At 38.2% G+C, this 22,107-nt stretch overlaps 1 protein-coding gene across 2 annotated transcripts in view; it reads left to right on the top strand.

The window, feature by feature from the left end:
* The window catches only part of akap12b (A kinase (PRKA) anchor protein 12b), a 38,181-nt gene extending 17,476 nt beyond the window's left edge, over nucleotides 1–20,705 (top strand). Inside the window, exons 2-4 of one of the 2 annotated variants that reach the window (XM_081378752.1) lie at nucleotides 2,811–2,913; nucleotides 12,781–17,418; nucleotides 19,008–20,705. In XM_081378752.1, coding sequence (XP_081234878.1) covers nucleotides 2,811–2,913; nucleotides 12,781–17,414 — 4,737 coding nt within the window. In that variant the 3' untranslated portion in view covers nucleotides 17,415–17,418; nucleotides 19,008–20,705. Of the gene's footprint in view, nucleotides 1–2,810; nucleotides 2,914–8,267; nucleotides 8,687–12,780; nucleotides 17,419–19,007 lie in introns of those variants that run through there. The other variant, XM_081378753.1, reaches the window with a different exon arrangement.
* The last annotated feature ends 1,402 nt before the right edge of the window (nucleotides 20,706–22,107 follow it).

Here is a 22,107-nt window from a genome sequence, read left to right as displayed (position 1 = left end):
GCTGAGAGTGAGAATGTGTGGAAGAAAACATTGTTTTTGTTGTATTAATGTTCAGCATAAATGTGCTGAAATAGCAGGGAACAAGGCCAGGCACAAATCACATTTGTGACAACACACACACACACACTCACACCTGATGTCACACCTCTGTGCAAACCTCCCACCCACAATTGTGTGGTGCCGTAAAGACAGATTGTGTTTACCTTTAGTTATTTCAGTTAAACAACTGTCACACTCAAGCACAGTGACTCACACATTCTGTCAGTTTTTTGTTGGTTGAACAGTTGTTAAATGCCCCGGGTGAGTTTTGATCTTAGCAGCAGGCTCAGATTTTGCACCTTTTGCAGAAACTGCATAAGTGGCCAATCAGAACTGTATGCATTATAAGATTCATTTAGCTTAATTTATCCATAGTCCATGTCATGTCAGTTTTGCCCTTGTGTTCACTGTTATAATTGGCATAAAACCTTCCTATATGGATCAGTATGGTGATCTTGACTTTTTTTCCGCTTGAAGATTTCAGCAAGTGTAGTAAGTATCAGGCTACAGTTGTCTAATAGTTTTTGCATGGATCTGATCAAGAAAATCACATGTTGAAAATTGAATAAACAACTCAAACAATAGCAGACGTGATGTGATGTCTTTCATTAAATTACATTTGATCTTGTGATGATGTTCAGTCAGTCCAATTCCTCAATAAATTTATTGTGGAGAATGGATTTTCGTAGTTTATTTATTGTTGCCAAATATGGAAACATTGTGACAACAATTTAAAATAACTCTTTAAAATTTAATTGTTTCTGTGATGCTAAGCTGAGATTCCAGCATCATTACTCCAGTCTTCAGTGTCACATGATCCTTCAGAAATCATTATAATATGCTGATTTGGTGCTTAAGAAATATTTCTTATTATTATCAATGTTGAAACTGTTGTGCTGCTTAATATATACATATATATATATATTTTTTTTTTTTTTTTTTTTGTGTGTGTGTAAACCATGATACACTTTTTTCAGTTCAAACCAGTTCAAAAGAACTACATTTATTTGAAATAGAAATATTTTGTTACATTATAAATGTCTTTAATGTCACGTTTGATAAATTTAAATGTCCTTGCTGAATAGAGGTATTAATTTCTCTTTGAATAAAATCTTACTGACCCCAAACGTTTGAACAATGGTGTATTTTTGACACCTTACAAGTTATGGATCTGTTCATGGCAAGTGATGTCAGATCAGATGCAGATGAAGGAAGGGAAGAAACGTGGCTCTGATAGGGGAATTTGGGTGGGGTTGCCCCCATCAGGCTGGAATTCTGTGAAGGGGCTTCGGAATGTGGAGAATGGCTGTCATGAGATAGGCCTGGGGGTCAGAGGCCAGGATGGGTTTAAAGGACACCTGCTGGACCACTGTCAAAGCTGGTTGAGGCTTGAGTCTTCTCACTTATGTTTATTTCTGCCTCTAAACAGAAATTAACTTTCTTAATGTAATTGCATTGCTCACATATTTTCCTCAGCCCCACAAGAGAGTCTTTTGTGATTCCTATCACTGTTCTATTATTGAACTAGCCTGAAGCCTTTAACTCAATAAAATTGGGCTGCTCTGAGTGAAATGTCTTTTTGATTGGATGCTGCTTAATGTCTGTGATTCTTGTTTTCTCCAAACCTTAATGGACTTTAAAAGCCAAGCAGACAGTAGAAAGGGAAGAGAAAGGTGATAAACTATATCTTTATCATACACTAAAAATCCTCAGTTAACCTTTCAGAGGCTTATTTAAATCGGTAGAGTTACTAGAGTATAAAGGTGCTATTTAGATTACAGTCCTGTCCAGCAATGCTGACAGAATCCTAAATGTGATCGACAGGCATTCTGGGCATTCTGTCCTGGCTGAAATATTTACTGTACCGGTAGGATTTGTGAATGCTTGGTTATGTGGATACACCGTCTAAATTCCTGAGCCGGTCAGATCATCAATGCTATTTTGAATTGGAATGTAGCCAACATGAAAGCTTGCGCTGAAATTAAAACCATGAATGTCAAATCCCCTCAAATCTTGGTGTTCAACTGAGTTCTTCTCTTGCCCCTGTTTTAACACTTTACTTTATACACAAGAGAAGTGCCAAACCTTTAGGATGGTGCGCAGCTCTTTTACTGGATTTCCAAACGTGGTGGCTCCTTTTTGGAATGGTTTCTATTTCCAATAAATGCTGTTGTTTTGAACTTCTATTCATCAAAGAATCCTGACAAAAACATGTATCACAGTTTCAACAAAAATATTAAGCAGCACAGCTGTTTTCAACATTGATAATAATAAGAAATGTTTCTTGACCAGCAAATCAGCATATTAGAATAATTTCTGAAGAATCATTTGACACGAAAGACTAGAGTAATGATGCTGAAAATTCAGATTTGCCAACACATGAAAAAATTACATTTTAAAATCTAACAAAATATACGTAGTTTTTTTATTATTGTAATAATATTGAACAAAATGACTATTTTTAACTGTATTTTTTATCAAATAAATTAAGCCTTAGTAAGCATAAGAGTCTTCTTTCAAAAACATTTAAAAAAATCGTTTCGACCCCAAACTTTTAAACCTTAGTGTATACTATAATGTAAATATTTTTTTAATAAAAAAACCCAAACTTGATTATTTCTATATGTTGAAAATTCAAAACCAAAAGGCTAAAACTACAAATGAGTAAAGTCTGGTGCAAAGAGAGAGCAAGAAGATTGTATCGCCAGTGCCCTGCTGAAAAGATCATAGTACAATATTGACCCTTCATCTCTCTGTTTCTTTCTTTCTAGCCTCTTCAGAAGAATGGACAGATCTCTATTTCCAGTCTTAATGGGAAGACAGATGATCAGACAGAGTATAATGGTCACACGGAGGAGAACCCACCGGCTGAGGGTAAATGATCTTACTATATGCGCTTGTACATTGTGTGTATATATCACTCTTATATCTTTATTACCGTGTCTGTGTGTGTGGAATGACAATGACTGACACTAATAGTTGTCCGCCTCCCAGCATCAGGGGTCTGTGTGTGTGTGTGAGGCTTAAGATGTGATCTTTATCTTTTTATCTGTGTGCCCTCGTACCCCTACTGATCCTTCCCATAATCCCCAGCTATAATAGGGATGAGAACACCTACATAGAGGCTACAGTGAGTGGACACCAACATAGACCTACCAATGGACTGTGAGAAAACCCTAGAGGAATAATGAAAACCCTGTTTATTTATATTGCTTTTTTGCATTATTTTCTTGCTTTTCAACTCAGAGAGACCACCGAGATGCTGCCCCCCAATAATATTTAGTAAGCCATGACCTAGCTGACCCCTTAAAGAGACCGGTGCATGTTTTTAATAAGCTAGCCTCATTGCATGTGTCGAAATCTTAGGTGTCTTTTTTTTTTGTGGTCAATTAACACACTTTTTTTGTGATCAAATGGAGGAATTTTATCACAAACAAACTGAAAAAAGGAATCCATATTGTAGAATAACAAACTTGTATATATTGAACCATGCATTTATAAACAAAGAATTGTGAATATAAAATGAGTAGTCCACCATTTTTCTGTAGCCTAAACAGTAGAACATGGCAATTACAACACTAAGGTCATGGGTTTGGTTCCCAGGAAATGCATGAACTGATAAATTGTACACCTTAAATACAATATAAGTTTCTTTGGATGGGAAGGAACACATTCACATGCAAAGAAAAACCTGTTCCTTGTCTTTGTGGCTGTAGATGCAGTAAGACATTACCGGTATGTAGAAAAGTCTCAATCATGACAATACCAGGACAAGCCATTGAAACACTCCCAAAATTTCTGATCTCAAAACTGGCTTTATTTAATCTGCATGATGAATGCCAGCCAAGAGTATTTAGCCATCATTTTCTTGCGTGCTCAGTGCAGCCATTCATCTTCTCCAACATCCCCAGAGTGCCAGAAAAACCCCTGGAACGTGTTATAGAAATGTACTGTGTGTAAAATTAATGTGTTGATATATCTGTCCGTTCTCCATTGTTAAGAAACCTCCCAAAATATGATGCTGTCAGTTTTTAGTGTAACTTAACAATAGAAACCATGTACGCAGAGTCACAAAAAGTCAAATGAGAGAGAAGTATGATTATTTTGGTGTCCACTCTGCCAGAAATATCTTGTGCAATGTCTCCTCTGCCAAAATCAACAAAGAAAGTAATGCTCTCGATATTAAAAAAACATCAATTTAATCAGCATCTTTTCGATTTTGAATACCCCTAGCTTTTCAAATGGTCACGGACACACAGCCATACATGCACGCTCACTCACACACATCTGATTGAACTGATGCACTTGCGTCAGCATAAAATTACAAACACAGATATTTGCATGACCTGCATGAACAGACATGCATCAGATACATTTATACAAAAGTTTGCAAAAGAATTAAGTTCTCCCACCCACCCACTTACAGACACACACACACACACACACACAAGCTGGCTGCCAGGCGTTTAGGAGGCGGCGGCGTGAGTGAGTCCAGAGAGTGAGCTCAACCATTATCTCATACACAGTCCTCCTCCCCCACCAAGCCGTGTGTGTGTGTGTGTGTGTGTGTGTGTGCTTTTACTCTGATAGGATATGAGTCTGTGCTCCATATCAAACATGTTTTAACAGGCTGTATGTGATTATCTGTTTATCTCAGGAATTCCTGCTGGCATAAGTGTGTCGCTGTATTGTATATTTTCTTTTTGCTATCAGTTTAGTATGTGTGTTTTTGAAGGTTTGACCTATTTCTGTGGAATTGTGTCCACAGAGAGCTCCACCTCTGAGATGGTTGATAATTGCTTCAGCTTTTTTATTGGTGTTCGGAATCTGAATCCAAATCTGAGGGATTTTATGTTGACAGTGTATGTGTGTGTGCGTGTTCGTAGAATCATTTTACCAGAGCTGAAGTATGATTTGTGGTCAGATTCCTGGAAAATTGTGAACATATTTTTATTTTGGTTGACTACTTGTTTTCTAGTTCAAAATGACAAAAAATATTCAGGTCAGGGTCTTTTGAAACTACATACAAACTGCACTGATTTCTTATGTTGAGGTCTATTAGTAACTTGACGGATTTTCTAGACTGAGTAAGCATTTGATACTATGAGTATGTTTCAGTAATACTCGGACACACAGATGAGGAAAGTTGAGATGACATGAGAATGGAATGTGAGAAGTGTGGAGCGATGAAGGCCTTGGCAGAAAGAGAAAACCACAGAGAGAGTGTGAATATATATTTGATTAAGTGTAATTTAATTCATTTAATTTGCGCCAATAAAATTGTATAAGAGATGTTAAGAAGGCATTAATCAAAAGAAATAAAAGTAAAAGCAAAAAGAGAGTGTAGTTTCATTTTTGTTTGGCTGTGTTAAACATTCGTCCTGACAGTTGACATAAGGATATTGAAAGTGAGATTTGATCTGGATAAAGAGGGAATACACCGTTCAAACAATCAAATGTTGGCTTGATATTTTACATTACTACATGTTGACATAAAATCTCACTAACTCATTAACTTAAGGTCATTCATGAGAAATTTGATTGTCTCATATTATGTCATTGAGCTAAGTCATGTTGGGAACTAGTTGTATGGTTTGCCAACCATACTTTTTTTTTCTTTTTTTTTAAAGATATTAAACCTTTTATTCAACAAAGACACATTCCCGTGGATTAAAAGCCACCAAAGACATTTTATAATATTCCACAAAAAATAATTTTCAAATGAATGATGTTCTTTCAAATTTTATATTTATCAAAGAATCTTGAAGATATATATATATCAGGAAAGGTATCACTGTTTCCACAAAAATATTAAGTAGCACAACTGTATTCAACATTGATGATAATAAGAAATCTTTCTTGAGCACCAAATCAGCATATTAGAATGATTTCTGAAGGATCATGTGACACTGAAGACTCGAGTAATGATGCTGAAAATTCAGCTTTGCCATCACATGAATAAATTACATAATGTAAAAATACATAAAATTATATATATATGTTTGGATTGCAGTATCAATGACATAGCTACATAGAGCATAAGTAAACCAAATGGACCAAACAGTGTGATGAATTATGATGTCACTGTTACAAATTGTACCTTGCACTGTGACAGCTCATTGGATAGTTAGGTACTCTGTAAGAGTCATTGTCAAAATGTCCTTTCTGAAAATGAAAAATTAGCTAAGGGAAAGAAAATGACCTAATTGTCAAGGAAACTAGTGAGGGAAGAGGAAGCAATGACGCAAAAGAATGAGCGTTCTTCCTGTGCTGCATTCCTCAGCTTCCTCTATCCATAGAAAGCAAAGGAAACGGCAAGAATAACAGGGAAAGCTTGATATAGAGATATAGAGAGGAAGGTACGAAATGAAGAGATTGTGTTTTAAAGATAATGTATTGAGCAAAATCAATTGAAAGTATAAAGAAGGAGAATGCTGGAAACTTAGAGACAGTCTTCTGATACTGGCCAGATCTTCACACAGCTCTCATTTCCTTTTCCTCCCATTATTTCGGCATCATCTTCCTGGCTCGAGGAATTCGTGCATAGTTGAGGGCGTGTGTATCTGGAAGTATGTGTGTACGTGTGTGAGCTGGGGTCTACAATGACGTTGTAGCATCCCCTGCAAGACCCCAGGCCAGTGGGACGCCCACCTCCCAATGGCCCCAGCCAAAACAGACTGCCGACTGCTCACGTTTCTGTATTTGATCGCATTTCCTTGGTGGAAAAGATAACATGGATGTCATTCTGGGTATTGGATCCACCATGCCAGACCATGACGGTGATTGGCTGTTGGTATTTTATCATATCTTACTACATCAGGCAAGATTGGGTCATTCATATTAATTGTGTTTTCATGGTCAAGTCCTCAAATATGACTCAGCTTTTGAGTGATACATACAGGAAGATGTAGAGGACAAGCTTCCTCTTTCGAGGAATGTCCATTACAGTAAATGGGAGTGACTCACACTGTCTTTAGTGTGTGAGAGTCTGTTCTTATTGAATTCCATTCCTATGGAGTCACTGGGGACAAAAAGTCTTTCCCATGTGTCAAATCCCTCTGATCTGAGCCCCATGTCTTTGTCTGCTACTATAGATCACAATAAAGTCTGAGGGTGGCTATTCATCAGCTATTCAAGAAGAATTTGCCCTACTTGTCCCCTCTAGCTTTGCACCCAAACACTTCCGGCTCAGTTTAGAAACTTAAACATCACAATAACATTTCAATCAAATCATTGTAATACAATTTGTGTTTGGTCAAGTGAATAATACAGAAGAAGCTTTTGGTTTTTGGCTGAGATAAAATACCAATCTTAACCAGATGAGTTTCTGCGTAGTCTTTAGGTTCCAGACCAAACTGGATTAGAGCTGTTATCACCCCTTTAGAAGAAGATTTCAGCTGGAATTCGCACATTCCATGGGAACAATGGCAAGGTGTGAGATGTCTGATTAGACCCTTGTATGCCGAAGAATCTCACTGGCATTCTTCAGCCATCCTCCTTCAACAAAGTTGAATGAAATAAGCTGCCTCAGTTTACGCTTTGAATGGACCATTTGCACTGTAAAGTGGCAGCCTCATTACATAAGCACTAAACTACCTAGTCTGGGACGCAAATTTAAATAGAAAGTCACTTTACCTGCTAACCTTTCACTTTGTTAATAGTAATAAGGGAGACATTTTTATTAAACAGTAAAATATTTTTTAAAAAGTCCTAAAATATTTCAAAGCAACTGACATCTGTCAGAAAAGGTTACCATATTTTAACATATGTTCAAGGACCATCCGCCAATAATCTTGAAAATAATTGTTTACAGTTTTTTCATTCACAATTGGCAGATGTGGCAAAAAGTTGCATACTTATAGCAGAGCCCTTGGACTGAGAGTGTTGTGGAGAAGATGTAAAGATGTGAGCTCGGTTGAGTGAAAAAGAGAAGAAGCAGAAAGATAAAGATATAGGAGAAGATATCGTGGAGTTCCTTGTTTCACCCTTGTCCATTTTATATGGAGCCTGTTGTTTAGGAGACGGGAAAGGGAGATGGAGCTCTGTAAAACATCATGTACAGAAATGCCTTTGATAACATGAGTAATCCTCCCTCCCTTCACACACACACATACACTCATTTTAACTATGGTTTGACAATTTCTGTCGTTTTGAACAGGGAAAGAAAAAGTTGGAAAAAGGAATGTTTGTGTGAGTGGGTGGAGGGAGTGTGTGAAGAGGAGTGGAGGGGGAAGGAAGAGGGAAACTCATTCAGTAGAGAGGGGCTGAGAACAGCTGAAAAGTTGAGGAGGAGTGGGGGGTGATTGGGAGGGGGAGTGGGGGGGCATGGGTGGGGTGGTCCCACATAGGACATGTGTCAGTGTCTGTTGAAATGTGTTTTACCCTCCCGCTCTCCTCATTCTCACCCAGAAACTCAGAAGAGGAGAAGCCTGACCTCAATAAGCTCACAGGACAGAGAAAGAGAGGGAAACAAGAGTGTAGCTTTAAAGCCAATCAGCTGATCATAGTCTTAGAGGAAGCAGGACATTTACAAGAGGGGAGTTCAGAAACGCATCACTGTCATCGAGTTAAACTGATTTTTTTTTCTTTTTTTCCTGAAAAGTAATTGCAAAAGTTTTTGAAATGCTTGGGACAATAACTCTAACAGGTAAGATGCATCTAAAATCTATGACTTGTTATAGTTGGGGCGTATTATGGTTAATATTTTAGGACAGGGGAGCGATAATAAATTAGATCGGCACTGTAGGAGTTTCTAGATTTTATTTTCAGGTTTATTTTTATTTTTAATGGATCATCTTATGAATTTATTCAGTAATCAGTCAATTCAGTAAAATGGTGGACAAATTCTGGTCCCACTTTATATTAAGTGGCGTTAAGTACTATGTACTTACATAAAAAAATAAGTACAATGTACTTATTGTGTTCATGTTGTATTGTAAAACACTTTTGCTGCTATTGAGGTGTGATACGGGTAAGGTTAGGGACAGGTGTGGTGGATTGGGTAGGTTTAAGGTGTAAGGGAAGGGTCAACTGTGTAATTACAAATGTAATTACATAAATTAATTACAGCTGTAATTGCATGCAGGAATTTTTAAAATGTAAGTACAATGTAAAAACATGTAGTTACACAATAAGTCCATTGTATCAAATTATTAATTTCAATGTAAGTACATGTAAGTACATAGTACTTAAAGCCACTTAATATAAAGTGGGACCCAAATTCTAATACATGATCTGTAGCCTATGGTATCTTTGTGTAGAGGCTAATGTCATTAAATAGCCTACTTGAATATTTGTTATTCATCAAAAAATATAGAACTTTTCATTCAAGTAATTTATTGCTTTCTCTGACATATCTAAAGTTTTTTTTGTGTGTATGTTTAATTATTTTTGCATTTCATTGATTCTTGCTCTTTGATAGAATCTAGAACTTATTGAATATCAGGGATTTGTTTTTTAATTAAAAATTGTTCTGTATATTGACAGTGTGAAGCATTAACCATTAAGTGTGGGAGGCCACCCTAAACCTAAACCACCTTAAAATGTTTCATTTCAAACCACTTCGTATTCATTTTTAGTATGTGAAAAAGTACAGCTAGGTGGGTTTATACATGTAATGTATAGAATTCTTGGAAATGTTCAGAGCTGATGGGCTATAGTGGTCTCAGATGCCCTTCTTTTTAAGGAATTTTAATGAGTTTTTAAGCCCCTTAGATCTTAGTCAGGGTTCTCTATAGAGTTGGTGTGGGTGTATGGAATTGATTACCTGCTGCACATGACTTCAGAGAGTGTTTTGATTAGCTGGGGATGTTTATTAGGACTTTTTTGTGGATGTTCTTATCTCTGTTTATATCAGTTTAATCTATTTAGTCCTAAATTGACAATTTAATTTGACTTAAATTGGCTTAAAGGGATAGTTCACCCAAAAATGAAAAAAAAAAAAAAATGAATCACATACTAACCCTCAAGTTGTTACAAACCTGTATTGGTTTCTTTCTTCTGTTGAACACAAAATAATATATTTTAAAGAATGTTGGTAGTCAGGAAAAAAAGATATGGAAGTCAGTGGGCCCCATCAACTGTCTGGTTACCAACATTCTTTAAAATATATTATTTTCTGTTCAACAGAAGAAAGAAACTTACACAGGTTTGGAACAACATGAGGGTGATTAATAATGACATATTTTTTTGTTTTTGGGTGAACTATCCCTTTAAATTCCATATATGCTCTAAACACATCCATGTCAAAGGGAGTCACAGAGTTACTAAAGTGTAGTTATTTAGTGCAGGAGGTGGGGTAGTTGGCCTGGTGGGGGACCGACAGTCAGTCTACTGCAACCTCCCTAAACACACAGACTCCACTAATGAACAGCCTATATTTGCATGTAACAGCAAGGGGTAGTGGGTTGTTGACCATTACCTCAGGCCCATCTCAACAAACATCCACCCCTCCCCCATATCTCTAGAAAGCCCTATCACACCACTGTGATTTCAGATGGCATCTTCCCCCACCCATTCCAAAATGCTCACCCACAGTTTCACACTTTAGCAGCCACAACAGACACGCTTTTTTGAATTCCTTGGCTCAAGTTTCCCCAGTATGAGCCACCATTAAGATAAAGGCAAATGTAGGGCAACTGGTGGCTTCACCAAGTCTTTGACCCATTTTGTCTTTAATGTAATCATGTAAAAATATACATGCACATATACAATGTGTCTTTTTGCATGAGAATGTGCGTCCTTCATATTCTTTACTTAACTTCTTAGTTAAAACTGTATAAGAAGAAACATCTGGGAATACACCCAGAAGGAGATGTTTTTAAAATAACGTAGTAAAGATGAATAAAAAACATATAATCTGTATTTGCAGATTTATCAAGTCCTGTATAATGTAAACAAACACACACAAAAAAACATGAGTGCATCTTTAAGGTGGGTTTCTAGTTTAATGATATTTCCTCTTTCCAAATTTTTGTCTAATTATGGTACTACCCTGACATTTAGATCCCACCCAACTTTAACACTTTTACAAACACTGCACAACCAGAAATGTTTCAATTATAAACCTTACTGCTTGTGTTATAAATCCGTCTTCCATATCACCAAGGCTGAGAAATTTCTGTCTGTCATTCTATATGGCTTCCCATAATGCCCGTTTCCCATTTTACAATAAGGATTTTAATCATGGTAGTTTAAGTTCCAGGATGGACAATAGTGTGGGCCCCCCACCCCTTTTAGTCAAAGCAGGAAAAAAACAGAGGCCTATTGTGAGACAAAGAGGACAACACAATACAGTCTTCCTAAGCTGAAGTTTAGATTTTGGTTTGGTCTGTGGGGGGTTTGCTGTATTGTCTTTGCATCCCAATACCATATTGAATTGTGGGATTAGGTTGGTGCTTCATTAAATTTAAATCATATATTGAAAACATGGAGCTCCATTTTTGTTTTAAACCTAAATAAAATTGATGGATGAATTTAAGAGTGATTTTCCACGGAGTTACCACAACACGATAAAGAGCATCATTATTTTATTTTAATGACCGTCTACTGATCTGAAAATCTGAAATGATGGTAGGCAATATATAAGTCAGTCCAGTTGTTTCATTGTATGAGTTTCAAGGTTTGGGTAATCAATCCAAGACTTTACAAGTCACATAAAAATAAAATTGTTCTAAACAATGTATAATTCATTTTGACCTGTGGCTTAAGTTGATTTGGTAGATAAATGGGTTGGCTGCCCTTTTATCTCAGCCTGTGTCATTTAAGTGTGTAGGAAGGCAAGTAATGTGATATCCATGCATTAAAAATGCTTGGAATTTGTTTTTAAAGTCACTGGGTGGGTTTCAGACCCCAGAGCAAGAGCAAGCAGAGCCAGATGTGAATGGTCCCTTGCTAGGTTGGATGTCAAAGGGAAACTGAGCCTCCAGGAGGCCCACACTACATGCAAACTCGACTCCCTCTTCCTAGCCCCACACCCTCAAAACCGACCCACTCCTGTCAAAACACAGATAGTCAAGGGAGGAATTTAAGACATTATAAGTTTGTGTGTGTTTGTGTTCTTTTGTTTATCCCACCTGTTGCAATTTTAGTTAAAAAAATTCTCGGATGCTTAAGAACTGGACACATATACAGGCTTAAGGTAGATTAATAAAGTAATATTACAAACCACCCCCTTCATTATGTGTTTGCTGTGTTTAAAAAAATAAGGTCAATTTCATAGTCTACAAGTTTGGCAACATAGCCTGCATAACTGTGAAGCTTACAACATGGAAATTTCCCCTGGTTGCCTTGATGTAAAATCTTGTCATCATTCCCCAGATTTCATTAGGAAAGAGACCAGAAAATGTAAGCATATTATCAAATTACCATCATATGGCTGATTAAATCTGTACAGGGGGGTGAATATTTTTGCAGGTTTTCTAGCAATGTGGCTCTGATTTCCTTCAAATGCCACAACCCTCCATCTTGAAATAATTACATTAGATCATGTATTTTGTTTTTATTACTCTAAATAGCTTTTTCTACACTTAGTCATTTTGAGAATTGGCTATCCATAAGAGACAAATGAGTTTTATAAGGCTTTGAGTGTTATGATATTTGATCATCTGTTAACTCATTCCGTGATGATTCAAATGATAATGGATTTATTATTTCCATTTGTGAACTCAAGTAACTTGAACAACTGTAACTGAAAAAATGTACTAGAAACTTCACTAAAACTTTGCATATTTTTCATTACAGTTGGCCAGACAGACACGATCTCCCAAAAAGAAGACAGCCCTGAAACAATTGAGGTGCATCAGGAAGAGGTTACCCCTCAAGTTAATGGAGAGAAAGGAGACGATTCTGCAAATGCAGATGAAATTACAACTGCAGAAGAGAAGGTGGTAGAAGAAAAACAAGAGGAGACAAACGAGGTGGGCTTCAAGAAGATCTTCCGTTTTGTTGGATTCAAGTTCACACTGAAGAAAGACAAGAATGAGAAGACTGAGCCTGTGCAACTGCTGACAGTGAAGGAAGCAGATAGTGGTGCAGATGCAGCTGCTGAGGAAAAGAAAGAGGAACCTGCAACAGAGGAAGACAAATCTGTGGAGGACAAACCACCAGAGACCACAGAAAAAGAGCAGGAGGCCACGACTGAAGATGTGACTGATAAGGCAGAGAAACCAACTGACCAAACTGTGGTTGATGCCCCATCAGAGTCTGAAAAGGCAAGTGATGGGGCAACCGAAAAATCTGCTGAAGAAATGGGGACGATATCAGAGAAAGAACTAGAGTCAGAAGTGCCAACTGAATTGCCCACAAGTCCACCCTCTCAAGAGACACAAAGCCCCTTTAAGAAATTTTTCACTCAGGGAATCTTTTCTAACCTGCGGAAAAAGACAAGCTTCAAAAAGCCCAAAGATGAGGAACAAGTCAAAGAAAAGTCTGCTGAGGAGGACATTAAGGAAACTGAGGAGACCGCAGATGGTGTTGTTGAGGGTATAGAGGAAGCTGAAGTGGACGCAGAGAAAGAACCAGCTGAGGGTGAAGTAGAGCAAGTAGAGAAACTCTCAGAAACAGTTGAAACTAAAGCTGAAACTGCAGCTGAATCAACTTCCACTGAGACAGAAAAGACACAAGATCTTAAACTAGAGGCTGAGACTACAAGTGAAGCTGAAACTTTGACTCACACTGAAACTGCTGAAGCTCCAGCTGCTGAAACTGTTGATGAATCCCAACCTATTGATGATGCAAAACCAACAAGTGACAAGCCAGATGTTTCAGATGAGGTGACCACTGAAGCTGAAATCCTGTCATCTCAGGAGAAAGCCAAGGCTCAGGGAAGCCCACTTAAGAAGCTGTTTACAGGAGCAGGTCTAAAAAAGCTGTCATCCAAAAAGCAGAAGAGTAAGAAAGAAGCTGAATCAAAGCAAACAGAATCAAGTGAACAAGTTGCTGAAAACATCCAGTCTTCCACTGAGTCTGCTGAGCCCCAAAAACCTGACAGCGGAGCATCTTCTCCAGAAGAATCTGGTGAGCATCTTGTGGGGGAGGTAACTCAAGCTGAGGTGGCTCAAGCCATGGAGCCTGATGGCGAACCAGTCACTTCTGACAGTGAGAAAAAGAAAGATGGAATTTTACCTTGGTCCTCTTTCAAAAAACTAGTCACTCCAAAAAAACGAGTCAAAAGGCCATCTGAGAGCGAAGATGAAGCCCCTGGAGACAAACCCAAATCTTCTACCCTATCTTCAACTGAAAGTGCCATCTTCGATGAGAAAACTGATGAGCCTAAACCCTCTGAAGAGGTACCATCTGAGTCTAAAGAAGAATCACAAGCAGAATCTAAGGCTGAGACAAAAGTTGAGAAGCCTGAACCAGTTGCAGAGGAGTCAAAAAGAAAAATGGATACATCTGTGTCCTGGGAAGCTCTTATTTGTGTGGGGTCAGCTAAAAAAAGGGCCAGAAAAACTTCTGATTCTGATGATGAAGAACCTAAAATTGAGGAAGAAGTGCAGCAGTCTGGAGAAGAGCAGACAAAGACTGCAGAGTCCCCTCTTGTAAGCTCTGGTGAAGCTGATCATGAGAATTTGGCTTCTTCCCCCGAACCAGAGGAAGAACTTGTGTCTACCTGGGAGTCCTTCAAGAGGCTGGTAACCCAGAGGAAGAAACCTAAAGCAGAAGACAAGTCTGATGAAGCCTCAGGCCCAGAGCAGACAACTTCTGACAGTGAAATCCCCAAAGAAGAATCCTCTTTCTCTTTGAGGAAATTGATTCCCCGCAGGAAGAAGAAGTCTGATGGTAAACAAGAGCAGGTTTCTTCTGACGTTGGCTCAGCAGAGGATGACTCCGACACTCCAGCTGTGGTGCCTCTTTCCGAATATGACAATGAACCATCTGCAGAGGCAGAGGAGGTGAAGCAGGAATCTGCACCAGTAACTCAGACAAAGGCTATAACTGAGGATAGATCACCATCTTGGATCTCAACCACTGTGGAAAATGTTGAGGATGAGACAGAGGGAAAGCAATTGAGTGACATACCTGAAGAAGGAGACACAGCTGCCACACCCAAATCAACCGATAACACCATTGCAGAGGACATTGTCGAGCTTACATCAGAAGCAGTTACGGCCCTTGAACAAGTAGAGGAGACTGAAATGGTTTCTGCTGTTTCACGTGTTACAGCATCTCCAGTTACATCAGGTGAGACAACTCCTGTCCCAGGTGATGGTGTAGAGAAGACTGATGTCGTACTACAACAAGCTGTGGAAACTATCAGTGTTACCGCAAGTGCCATAGCTGTCACCATGACTAAGGAACAGGAAAACGTAGTTGCCGTCATCACTGACACTCTTCTGGTTGAGTCAGCCATCAAGGAAGAGAAAACAGTCTTGGTTGCACACGAGAAAACAGAGGCAACCGCTGTTTGCACCGGCCTTGACACTAGTGAAATAAAGGCGGTAAAAGAAGAAAGCCTCAATCAGAAGCCTTCAGTAGAGTCAGTCACAGTTGTTACTCAGGCACTAGTCACAGAGTTAGCTACTGAAGACAAAACACAGGAGCCTGAAAAGGTCAGTGTGACTGAGGATAAGGTTCATGAGGCTCAGATAAGTGTAGGTCAAGTAGAGCTCAAAGATGAGCCCATAGGAAATGCAGTTGAGGAGAAAGTACAGTTTGAAGAGATGAAGGAGATATCTGAAGCTGAGACTGTGAATGATCTCCAAGAAGTAGCAGCAGTCAAAGTAGCGCTTATCAATGCTGTACAACAGGAACCAGAATTTCTTGAAGAGCCAGTGATGGCAGAAAAATCCCCTCAGGTTAAGGCTGCAGGTCCTGTTGAAGCAACTGTTGAAGAGTCAATCTGTGCTCAAACTGTAGAAGTCACAGAAGTTACTGTTGCTGAAGGTCAGAAAGTGGAAGAACTGAAGGGTGTTAAAGAGGCATTTGCCACTATTGAGGTAGCATCTGTGGAGGGAGTTGCCATCGCTGAAATAGAGGAGGCCATGGCAACCCTTCCAGAGGTGTCTGCTTCTCAAACTGCTTGGTCTACGGAAGATTGCATTCCTGTTGTGGCTGAAGAATCCACTGAAGAATTTGCAGTCATCAAAGAGACTGTCTGTGTTATAAACTCAACATCTGAGACGACAGAATCCCATTCAGCAGATCTAGCTCATGAAACTGTTATGGAAAATGTTCCTCTTGTTCTTCCCACTGGTGACCACAATATCCAGGTTATAGTGAATGATGTTGAGGTTGTCTCTGCTCAAGGAGTCAGTGAGGGAAACTTTGAAGTAGCCTCAACAAAGGTTAGTGTTGTGTTTGAGGAAGTTATTGAGAATGCGAAAGAGGAAACTGAAGTGATCCAGGCATCCCAAGTGACAGAGGCAGAAATCATTGAGAAACAGAGCAGTGTTATTGTGCAAGAGGTCATTCAAATTGTTGTGGAGAACCTTGCTGAGACACATGCAGAACAAAGAGTGTCTGAGAAAGCCACTGAGGAGATAGAGAGCTGTACCACAGCAGTGGAAGTCAAAATTGAAGAGTTCCCAGCGGTTTTTGAAAAACCTTCAACAGAAGTCAATTCAGGGGAAAAAGCTCCACTAGAAACAAGCCCAGAGAAACAAAAGGCATCTGACGATAGCTGCAAAGACGACAATGAACAAACTTGCATTGTCACTGAGAAACCAACAAAAATAGTCAATGAAGCCATCCTGATCTCTGAAACAGTCCCAGTCTCTATCACAGATGAAATCCATGCTCAGAATGAGGAGGTTGCCACAGTCTCTGTGGCAGATGTGCACCAAGAAACAGAGGTAACGAAAAGTGAAGTCGAACTAAAGCAAGCAAAAGAGACCAAAGAAAGTGAAGAAGGAAAAAGTCAAGTAGAGTCAGATTCCACAGAAGTGCCAACAGAAGTCAAGCAAGAGACACAAGATTCAGAAGTTTCAGAAGCCATACCAGAAGAAAGGATGACAGAAATATCTGCAAGTCAAGACCAGTTTGTAGCTGAGCAGTGTCAACTGGCACAGGAGGTACAGATTGAGACCGCACAGGAGTTTAACGTGGGTTTCATAAATGTCATAGATGCAGATAATGTACCTGTTCAAGACATTGAGACAAACATGAAAGAAGACGGTTCAGATGGTCAGGAATCAGTAGTAGACAGGCCTCAGAAAGACTTGGAAGAGCCTCAAACGAAGGTTTCAACAAAGGACACGACAAATCAGGGAGAGTCCAGAGATCCAGATTGTCAAAAGACGGATGCAAAAAATGTACCTGCCAAGCAGGAGACTCCTCCTGAGAAGACAGCAAATGCCATTGCAGTAGAGGAGGTAGTGGAGGAGGTCGAGAATGAGATTGAGCCTGTCTCCACAGAGGTTGTCACAGTGTCATGAGCAGGTGAGTCATTATAAATTTATTGAAATTATTTTGTTAATTTCTTTTTTCTTTTTTTATTGTAGAACAAAACAACAACAAAATATTAAAATGTTTTCAAAATTAGTTTTGTCCATCACAAACAAAAGAGAAATAAGTTCCACATTAGTTAGTAAACCTCACCATCAGACTTTTTCATGGTGCCTTTTTAAAAGCATCAATTGATCGCAGTTTTATTAGGGGTGGATTTCCATTCGGTGAGATGAAAAAGCTTTTGTTCCATGTACCAGTATCCAAGGGACCTTCGGTATCAAAGCAGGAATGCCGCTGCCTGACCCTTCACTTCACTGCTGGGTCTTAAAGGGAAGCCGTGTGAAGAGAGATGAACTTGTGGTGAAAGACCGAGTCTAATTCCCCACCCCCTCCCTTATACGCTCTCTTATTCTCTTCCAATCATCAAAGCCTTTAATATGTAGTTAGAGAACCAATTAATTTTATAAGATACACTGTATGATCAAATACAATCCATGGTAGTGGCATACGAGCAGATAAAATGATAAAAAATCATAAAAGTTGTATTCAATGATATTGATAGATTATTATTTATTCAATTAAATAAGTCTTAAAGTACTGAATGAAGTAAAGTGCTACCTGACTCTCCGTGTCAGTTTTCCCAAGAAATGATAAAGGAATGCTAGGTAATAATATAGGAGGGGCACTTGAATGGGTAATACTAAATTACAGTAAGTACACTGACATGTTTAGTTTTTGTGTAGTCAAGCTACACTCTTCATCGAATACATGTTGCATGTCACGTCTTTTGGAATGTGCGCACAAAGCTCTTGATTGTTTATAGTATGATTAATGTGTTTACATCCTTAATGAAGCAGAACTGCATTACCTAGATTAATTAAAACATGAATTATTGTTTTAGTCCGACTTGAATCAGAAAGTGCACATAAATATACTTGATACTCATATTACATTTCAAAATGATTACACATTTGCAATAAAAACATTCATAATCAGAGGCAACTCCATAAAATAAACATGTATTACCCGTCACCTATTAAAATAATTACACTGTTCACCCTGATGTTAAGTGTGACCGAAAAAGGAAGGGGATGGGAGAGGAGAGCTGGGTGTGTCTGCTAAATGTTTGATGAGTGCTAATGCAGCACTGCAGTAGAGCAGACGCTGGTGATATATAACATCGCTGCATGAGCTTTGGTGCAAGGCCCACTCTCTTCTCTCTCTCACTATCCCCTTTGCCTTGGCGACTTGTGCTGAGTCATACAACAGAGTGAGACAGTGGTTGGAGGCACAGAAGATGCAGTGCAGATGGAAAGAGCAATGTGTGTATTAATGTGAAATGATAGGTGACATAGCATAGTAGCATAGTAGCTTGTCATGCTAATTGATTAAAGAGCTGGGAGAAGAGCAAAGGAAAAGAGTGCAAAGTATATTGCAGTTTTGAAACAGCATTTGAATTAACATTAGCAGACTTAGCAGTGTACGTGATAAATAAGCTTAAAATGTTTTGCAAACAAAATGCTAATGTCCTAGCATCTGGTTGACTATTTTTTCTCACCACTTTCCTTTATGTCTTGCAGTCTGCATGTAAAAAGCGGTCACGTGACTGGGACACCGAGCTTTCCGGAAAGCAGGAAGTGAGTGGCAGCCATGGAGGACATTAAGAGACAGTGCTCTGTCCCAATTCCCAGAGCAAGAGACTAAAGTTCAATCTCTCTTCTCTCTCTCTCTCATTTAATCCATCCATTCATCCCTCTATTCCTCTTTCCTAATTCACTCTCACTCAGCTACCATATCACTGAGGTCTTGTGCCTCACTGGACTTATCAAGGGATGTCTCCTATTCCCACTTTCCTGTTTTTTGCCAAATTGCTTAAGATGCCATGTTTCGACGTGTAACTTACGATGGACATTTGAATTTTTTTATTAGTTGTTAAGCAGTCTGCCGAATGGAGAGAATATGTATGTGTGGATCTTGTATGAGCTAATGTGTGTTTGTGATGGAGTAGGATGGTTGTTATTTTGTATATTGTATTTATATCTAAAATATTCTCTCAGCCCTCTCAAAAACATTCTAACCTTCTACAAACCCATTGAAATCATGATGTCATGCTGGTGTGAAATTACAAAATATTATTTAGTCAAGTAATTTTAGCAAATATGGTACAGATACACCTTCTACAGCTATAGCAAATGAAAAAGCGCATAATATGCTGTGGCTGTAATGTGAAAATGAGGTCAAATTCAGTGAACACTGAAACAATATCAAGCCGTTATCATCTCCATGCTCACTGTAGATATACCACTTTTCTGTTCTTTACTGTGAAATGTATTTTTATTATGTATATTTATCATGCACAATCACAATTTTACCATTGACGCGTGACATTTGAGATTTTAAAAGAGTCAATTTGATTTCGCTTTTAGTGGTACCCTGTGAAAATAGATGATCACGATGATGATAAACGCCTGCATGAGTAGGGATTGTTTAAAAAGGGACATTTTATTGTCCTCAACATACATGTGCACTTCACTGTTTGACGGCCTTAGCAAAATGCATGTTTTAACACCTAAAAATGCACCTGAGGTTAAGAGGAAACTGTGAGAAAATTGTGCGAGGAGAATTGTATTTACACCATCTATCGGTAAACTCTCCAACACAGGTTGTCCAGTTACTTACACATGGTTTTGATTCACATATAAGTGGGTATTCAGTAATATAGTGTAGATTTTTTTTTTTCTTCTGCATTTCTAATCTCTGTAACAAGGACTGTTATTTCTTTGAAAGACATGTAGATGCCTTATTGTCAGTCTCTTTGAAATTAGTAGTATTGTAGCCATACATGCAGGCAAATAAAAGCATTTCAAAATATGGAATGTGACAGTTGTTGCATATTCGGATGATGATGGTGACAAACTGTAAAAGAAAACGTTTAGACTGTCGGAAAGCAAATGACAGAGACTGAAAAGGGGATGCACTATCTTCAATAGAAAAACAGCTCTGCTACTACTGTCACGCTTTGAATGAACAACCCACTCACATTCTTTTCTTTGCTTTTTATAATACAGTCTACTGTGAAGCTCTTTAACATTTGTACAAATTGTATACCTATGTACCTTAAGTCATGTTGTAATATTAACAAATAACCAATGAAAGCATTAAGGAATGTTATATACCAGTAGCATGAGCCTCACCTCTTTTTGTATTCTTAAAGCTGTTAATAGTATGGATACAAAATCATGTCTATATTTCATTCAAATAAAGCTAGTGTAAATCAAGCTGACTAGTTTTTTTGTTTTTTTTTCTATGTGGTTTTGTTTTTGAGCGTGTATCGCCAGGTGGTGGGACTGGGAGGATACCGAAAATACAAATTGGAGTGAATATAACTGAATTGGCATAAGTAAAATGCTGGGAATATTTAAGCAGGGTAAACTTTTAAGTTCAATACTTTTTTTGCAAGTTTTGATGTAGTGGCACCACAATGGTGCCATCTAGTGGCTCACATTACTAGATTTAAACGAATAAATAAACCCATGCTGTTTATCCCTCTGATTGTTAATTTCACATGGATGGGGTACAAAGGCAAAATATTTGCCCTCATAATTGATTATGTAAGAAAGATCCACAGTTTACCAAAAACCTGTACAAAATCGCCTCTAGCAGAGAATGGGCTTAAAGTATGGAGTCCGTAAGACTTTTTAATATTCTCTAACACTCACCAAGGCCTTTATTATTTTTTCTAAAAAATAGAAATACTGTAAAAACATAGATATATTACAATTTAAAATAACCACTTTTTTCTATTTATTTATCCAATTTTGAACGGTAGTGTATATTAAAGAAAGCAACATGCACACTTCAAAAACATAAGTATTTATTATCATTATTCACAATGAAAATGCAAAGGAAGTATTTTTTCCAGAGACAACTATTCATGTTCCTGAGGAGCGAGAGATCACAGTATACTTGCCTTGGCTTTGGGGTTTGTGCGTTTGAGGGGGCACCTTTACCCCTCTCCTCCCCTCCCTATAACTGCCTCAATGGGTAACAACTTGCATATGTACAAATAATAAAGAGTTGTAACAAGACTACCAAAAAAAGGCATTCCATTGCATGTATGATTACGCATAATTTGGACAAGGCCTCCTGTCCATTAACATCACAAATTAAAAACCAAAAAAAAAAAAAAATTATGTAAAATGATTTGTAACAAAATAAAGCAAATGGTCCTTCCTGGGCTCTAACTAGCCATTCAGTAGTAACTTAACTCACAGTGCTCTTAAAATATATACCTAGGATGTCTTTACAAGGAGCAAGATGGAAGAAATATTTAGCATTGATTGTAAATTGCCCTGGTTTAAAATGGTTAAAAAAAAGATGTTTCCTGACATAGCACAAGTATAATCAGAGTAGTCAGGGATCTTTAGTAGATATCAGTGCTTTAACAGCATGACCTCACTGTCAGTTTCATTAGAACATAAAGACCGTCAATGCAGAGAGGACAAACATACAGACACTTGTGCTACACTAAAATGGATAATATTCTACAGTAAATGCATTGATCAATATACAACCTTTGAGATTATACATTTTTTTGTAAATAAAGCACTGTACATAAAAGGCTCAAAAATAAGGAAATTAGGAGCCTACTCGAGCAAATCATTTCATGGCAAAATTCAA

This window comes from Scardinius erythrophthalmus, assembly GCF_964197995.2.
Source record: "Scardinius erythrophthalmus genome assembly, chromosome: 11".
NCBI lineage: Eukaryota > Metazoa > Chordata > Actinopteri > Cypriniformes > Leuciscidae > Scardinius > Scardinius erythrophthalmus.
This window is presented reverse-complemented; position numbering and strand designations above follow the sequence as displayed.